This window comes from Gopherus evgoodei, chromosome 6 (assembly GCF_007399415.2).
Source record: "Gopherus evgoodei ecotype Sinaloan lineage chromosome 6, rGopEvg1_v1.p, whole genome shotgun sequence".
In the NCBI taxonomy this organism is placed as follows: Eukaryota; Metazoa; Chordata; order Testudines; family Testudinidae; genus Gopherus; species Gopherus evgoodei.
The window spans coordinates 74,370,272-74,376,861 of record NC_044327.1 but is presented as its reverse complement, the minus strand read 5'-3'; the positions used below and the strand labels follow the sequence as shown (position 1 = coordinate 74,376,861).

Here is a 6,590-nt window from a genome sequence, read left to right as displayed (position 1 = left end):
TTCCAGAGACCAGGCAAAAGAGATCTTAGTTTAACATCTAACATAATGAATTAACTTTGACCAGTGCAAGACTTATAATGCTCCACTGTCAGCATAGGCTGAGAGTCTAAGAAGAGTTTCTGCTTCAGCTTTGTTTCCAGTGACACCTTAACCTGCATAGAAAGCATGGGTACTCTATCATCAAATCATGCAGGTCTCCTCATGCTTTTGAAAAACTCTTGCCATACACGGAATCATTAATAAGATGGTCTCATTCTGGTGACATGTAAACTACAAGTCCCACAATTCTCTGCATCTGGGGAGTGGTGCAGAAAGGCTTTCAGCCTGTTCACGTGGAGGTAACTAGGAAACGAAGAAATAAACACACTTGCCATGAAGTGAAAGTACTTTTTTTGCAAAAGTAAAAGAAATCTTCTTTGACAGTCACAGGGGTCTGTACCAGGAAAGTTCTTTCAATGTGATAAACTCCTTTTTGAATGGGTCTTCATGAAAAAGAAAAGTAATGGAAAGAAACCAGGGCTTCTGTACAGCTTATTCTTCAGAAAATGTTTAGGTAGGTAATTCAGGAGTGTTCTCCTCCTTTCCTTTGTACAATAGAAGCTATTATTAATATATCACTAACTTTAACAGCATTTGATTAGACTAAAGTTTGACAAAATTGTTTCAAAACTTGTTTAGATCAATACTACAAATAGTGCAATATATTTTGAATCACAATCCTAACCACAGCTCTGTTCAGAGGTTTATACTGTTTTTCAAGTGTATAAAATCATTCAGTGCCCCTCTGGAGTGAAACCTCTTACTTTTATTTCTTTTTATAAAGGATGGGGTCTCTCAAATCCTACAGCTGTGAGCAATGTGGGAATGATTATGTCAGCCGCACCGCCTTGAGGTATCATTTCCGAGTAAAACATCTTGGAAAAGTTCACTGTGAAAAATGTGGTCCGGAAGTTGTGAGAGAAACACTTCAGGACCATGAAGCGGTGAGGCTGTTTGAGAGCTCTGACTCTATCTCTTATTCACAACACAGATTTTATTGATTCCCAGTCTCTCCTTTTCCTTTTGTATGTTCAGTTTGTATTAACTTTTCATTCAATAGAGACATTTACATTGGAACAGAAAGTACATCTTTTAATTGAAAAATGGCTTATACTGTATATACATAGTGAATATACATATCTGAACATCTCACTGCAGTATAGGTGAAAATCCTGTCTTAGCATGTGGATAGATAATATAACCCAATAGATTATATCTCTAATTTCTGTGCTCAGTGCATTCCAGGTATGGTCTGTCTGTAGGTGTTTCACACCCAATCCAAAAGCAGCAGCCATTTAGTTTGTTACATTATAATACAGTGCCACCCTTGCCAAGGAAACCTTGATTCTTTTTTTATAAAACTATAAAGAAAATCAGCGGAACCTCCATGGATTGACTAAAGTCCTGTCTGGCTCAGACATAGCATGGGAGAGTACATGCTCGGTGCTTATGGAAGCTCCCACTGCAAACAGTAAAGTACAGATTTTATCAGAAGACATTTCTTAGAAAATCATTCCTTTAGGTGGTTTGCTCTTAATCTCATGCATACTTTTCTTATTTGGACCATCAAGTTCCTATATATGGAAGGAAATGTGGCACTGTGCTGTGGTCCAGTTGACTACTGCTTGCTGCCATGGTGGTGGCTTTATTTCACTGCTGCTATATTTACAGAAGTCACCAATGAAAAGTCCACATCCCCTGCAGATACCACATAGTTACCACTGTTCTTTCCTATTCTAAGTACAGTGTCTCAAATAATTCCTATATAAATTTTATTGTAAATCATGGAAAGCTTCAAGGTGGACTTCTAAAAAATGGAATTATTGGAGCGGTTGTTATTTTTTATTATACCTGCTTTATGGATGTAGCCCATCTTCTTTCCCTGTGTAGTATGCTTTAAAAATGTTGAGGTTTGTCTTGAGATGAGCTCCTGGAGGTACTTCCAATTCACTGTATTAGCCAGCCTCCTTTTTCCATATCCAACTTACTCCTATGTATGGTGTGCCCCATCTTCCTAGGCCAACCATGAAAGGATGACTGCTGAAAGACAAGGGTGTTTCTGGGACATGCCTCCAAAGAGGGAAGCAAAATTTGTGTCTATGGAAATGTCTACCTCCTGCAGGATGTGCCCAAGGAAGTTTGGAACAATCCATAGCAGGGAACACCATGAGAAACAAGATCATCACTTCACAGCCAGCAAAAGAGGTATCACTGCTGCTCACAACAGACAGGAAGTTCTGCTAGAGTGCACTGGCCATTAGGGAGGGAGCATCAAGGGCTGTTAAATACCATAAGTATCAAATGCTTTCACTGGTGAAATCACTCCCAAGATGATTAAATTTCCTTGACCATTTATCACCCTTACCCAGCAAAACTCTTCCTGAAAGAGCACTGAGATGTGTGGGGTGCTGATTGTTCTCAATACCCACTGTAGTTGGTAGGAGCGGAGGGTACGTAGGATGGCACACTCACACTGGTAATTGTAGTTACTGGTAACCAACTAGATACAACTTGTGTGTCTGGTGAGGACTTGTGGTGAAGGTTACAATGAATCTCCTCATTTTGCAGTTATGAAATATAATACCTCCTTGCTTTGAGACTGTCTAGGTTAATTGAACTGATTAACCGCTTACAGGTAAGGGGATTCTGTACCTCTGGCCAGGAGGAATTTTATGTTACCGCATACATAAGGGTTGTTACCCTTCCCTTTATATTTGACAGCTGGGCATTAACATTTTTGGTATAAATAAAGAGATATGGCCCAATGTTCCACAAGTAAATGAATCTACATCAGAAGCTACAGAACAGAAAGTGTATCGAAAATCGACATCATCGTTAGTTTGTGTTCACTGACATGACCCTGTCTTACCCAACCCTCCCTCAGCCATCAGGCTTGTTGTTTTAAATGTTGGAGAGGGGTATGGATAAAAAATAGCTTGTGCTATTGTCCTCATCCACATTTTGTACTTCTCTGGCAATGAAGCTCACTTGGAATTCTCTTAGTGCTTGATCAGTTTGTAGACATTATTCCCGCACATGTGGAAAGTGTGTGGGGTTTTTTTTATTCGAGGCCTTTAGGAAAGGCCCTCAGGAAAACCACCCTACAACTAAACACATTTTTTTGGCATACAAGCTTCAGTTCTATTAAATAAATAACAACCACACAGTAACCAAACATAGAAGTGGAATGTGTAATTCTTACAGTAATGGGCCAGCTGCTACAGAAAGGTGCTGTTTGATTCAATCACTGTTTGCTGACTCAAAGTTTATAAAATCATCGCCTCAGGTCATCTGAAAACCATCTGGCCCACTAAGATGTGGGTGATAGGCATGACCATAAAACCAAAAGCTTGAGTCCTATAAAGAAGATTGGAGCAGTCCCTAGGCTGAGCTCCCAGCAGTCTTCACCAGTAGATATGACTATCTTTATGGCTGTCCCCTTGTTACAACAAATTAGTCCTGGAGATGACACTTTCCCACTTCAAACTCTCTCAGCCAAAGCTGGCCTGAATCTTTCTACCTGTAAAAACTACACTACCATCAGATGCCACTAGCAGCTGCTTGCTTGGCATCCCACCAAGCCAACCACTCACAAATACCTCTCCTGTCATAGCGGGATGCCCAGGATAAAAATGCCATAACAGATGTCCAACAAATGCCCTTTGTCGTTGGAACAGTCCTGGGGAAGCACATGATACTTCAGTGCTCAAAACCATCACCTGTTTCTCATTTCTCAGTCTACATTTTTGTGAGTCCGTTTACCACAACGGCTAAGGAGACTGCTCCATGTCTGGGCTATGTCATTGTGTCACCAGCACCATAAGGCTCAGGAAGGCACAACCGCTCTACACACACAACCTAACAATCCAGCAAATGTTTGTAAATAGTTTAGGGTGACTTTAACTGAACTATTAATCTTCCTAACCTGTTCCCTTCATTGATCAACCTTCACGGCTGGGAAGTGAGATGTTCTAGTCTCTATCGATTTTCTGTGCCTAGGTGTGTAATATATGTATTTGGTTCCTCTGTTTTGTCCTATGCCAGTGGAATTCTGAGACACTCTGTGGTGGAACAAATTGTTTACAGCAAGGCTTTCTAATGCCTGGATCTGCTAAGGCTGAGAAACAAAACATTGTCCAGGACATGTGCCATGCACGATAGGTCACGTCCATGTCTTTCCATTCTAAGAAGATACTAAATAGTTCAAAGGCTAAACAGGAAAATGACACTCACATGGGCATGGCCTTATCAGTATGTTGAAAGCCCCATCAAATCAAAAGCATTAGAGTGAACCAGCAATAAATAAAAAGCTGCCTTCATACGGCAGGGGAGAGTCATGTGGTTAAAAGATGGCTACTTTACTGAGCAATTCTGCAAGTCAGTGAGTTTGTTGTTCAAACTCTCCCATGAATAGATCAAATGATGAATCAGTCCAGACTTTCTTGGCGCACCCCCCCCCCATTATGAAATCTTCAAATTGTTAAAGGGCCCCGTCAGAGGTCCTGTCTCACTAGACCAGATTTCACTTCACCAGCTTTCTTTTCCCATACAAATTCTGGAAGAGTAGATAATAACTTGAAATTATCTAACAGAGTCCTTTACCAATAATGAGGCATTCTAAGGCCCCTTTTTAAAACCCCACCATAGAATTCCACCTACCTTCTGATCTTGCAACCCTGCAATAACACCAGTAGGGAAAGCAAATTAACAGGAGTATGGGACCCTTTGTACTTGGAGAATCCTAATTTTGGACCTCCTGGTGGTTGGCCAACCTTCACATTTTTTCTTGCCCTCACCAGGAGCTGTATCTTTCCAAAAGGGACTTCTCCCACATTCCCTCACTGCACTTGGAGAATCTGTGCAAGAATCTCCATAGCTGTTTTCAGCAGGTCCCTCTTCAAGAGGGCCAGTAAAATTCTTCGCCTCTCTGTGTGTTCCTAGTATCCTGGTACTGGGAGGCTACTGTCTGTAATCTGCAGCTAGGGATAGGCCTGAAGGAGATCATAAAAAGCCACAGCTTTTAGTGGGTGTGGAAGAAGGTTTTAACTGTGGTATTTGGGGTAAATTGGAGAAGGGGAAGCAGATAATTTGGGAATGAGGAATTTGTAGTAGTTGAGAGAGAGAAAAGATGTGTGCTACGGTTTTAGCAGTAAAGATAAAAAGGAAGGGGCAGAATTAGAGACAGCATAGTGGAAATAAAATGTCAGGTTTTGAGGTATATACTAATGATTTTTTACTTAATATCACATCACTTTTGGGTCCTTGGGCGTTGAGTACTAGCTGTCTGCCCCAGCTGATTAAAAGGAAGCAAGGAATTTATAGCATTGTTATTATGTTACAATCGTATCTGTTCTGGAGATGAATTTTACTCAGTTTGAAATTACCATGAAATGAGAGCTTCTTAACAAGCCCTTTTCAAGCAAATTAGTGATCAGACTTTAATTTTCTTTCTGTGCAGCTCAAATGGCCACTGGATTTTCACCCGATAATATCTTGGATTATGAAAATCCAACAGAACTAAAGAGATTTGTAGAAGAAAAGCTTCGACCCATTCCAGGCCCAGCAAGCATTGCCTGTGCAACAGAAATTGAGGCAATTATTAATTTGATCAAGGAATGCTTCCCATTACTAATAGCTCGGCTAATCAAGGTAAACCTTATTTCCTGTTTTTATTGTGGTTCAACAAAATAGCATTTCCTTCACTTGTCAAGGTGTTGCAGCCTGTATGTATTTGTACCACAAGCTCCTCTTGTGTCCCAACAGTCCAGAGGGAGTGATCTCATAAACAGTGAATTTCCTTTTGGGTTAGATTCAGGTCTGACCTGTAGCATTATTTGGATCCACCATATTGTTTGAGGATTTAATCTTTTTAAAAAACTAACATTTAGTTTCTGGCATCTAAATATGAGTTGAGCCTATGATGATGATCTTTCCTCTAGCTGTAATTGCTCTTTTAGACCAATTATATTAATTGTGTAAATCTGGATTTACACAGTTTTAAAAAAAAGAACAGGAGTACTTGTGGCACCTTAGAGACAAACAAATTTATTTGAGCATAAGCTTGTGTGGGCTACAGCCCACTTCATTGGATGCATAGAATGGAACATATAGTAAGATGATATAGATAATAAAATACAGAGAACATGAAAAGGTGGAAGGAGCTATACCAACTATAAGAGGCTAATTAATTAAGATGAGGTATTATCAGCAAGAGGAGAAACCTTTTTTAGTGTTTGGTTTTTTTAAAACTTTTTTTAAGGCAAATTACTGACTCATTTAGTTCTCCAGAGGTCCTAAAGTGACATCCCTAGAGACTGAATATCCTCACAGGACTGATGTAGTACAGATAATAGCTGTATCAACTTAGACATAACTCCCTGTTGCTGTACATCACCTTCATTCTGAAGGAGCCATTTTTAGGGGTGAGAGGGCATTTCGACTTCCATGCCTATTCCATATGAAGCCTGTTTACTAAGAAATTAGTGGTGGATTTCTGTTGCAGACAACTGTCTGCTAAGAACTGACCTGAGCTTCCTAACTGATTATAAACA

The 6,590-nt window shown here is 40.1% G+C and overlaps 1 protein-coding gene across 4 annotated transcripts in view; it reads left to right on the top strand.

The window, feature by feature from the left end:
* Nucleotides 1-332: 332 nt before the first annotated feature.
* Nucleotides 333-6,590, top strand: part of LOC115654016 (2'-5'-oligoadenylate synthase 1A-like) — a 28,197-nt gene continuing 21,939 nt past the window's right edge. For 3 of the 4 annotated variants that reach the window (XM_030567934.1, XM_030567933.1, XM_030567931.1), the window contains exons 1-4: nucleotides 333-553; nucleotides 824-983; nucleotides 2,058-2,244; nucleotides 5,498-5,688. In XM_030567934.1, coding sequence (XP_030423794.1) covers nucleotides 546-553; nucleotides 824-983; nucleotides 2,058-2,244; nucleotides 5,498-5,688 — 546 coding nt within the window. In that variant the 5' untranslated portion in view covers nucleotides 333-545. The remainder of the gene's footprint in view (nucleotides 554-823; nucleotides 984-2,057; nucleotides 2,245-5,497; nucleotides 5,689-6,590) is intronic. The other variant, XM_030567935.1, reaches the window with a different exon arrangement.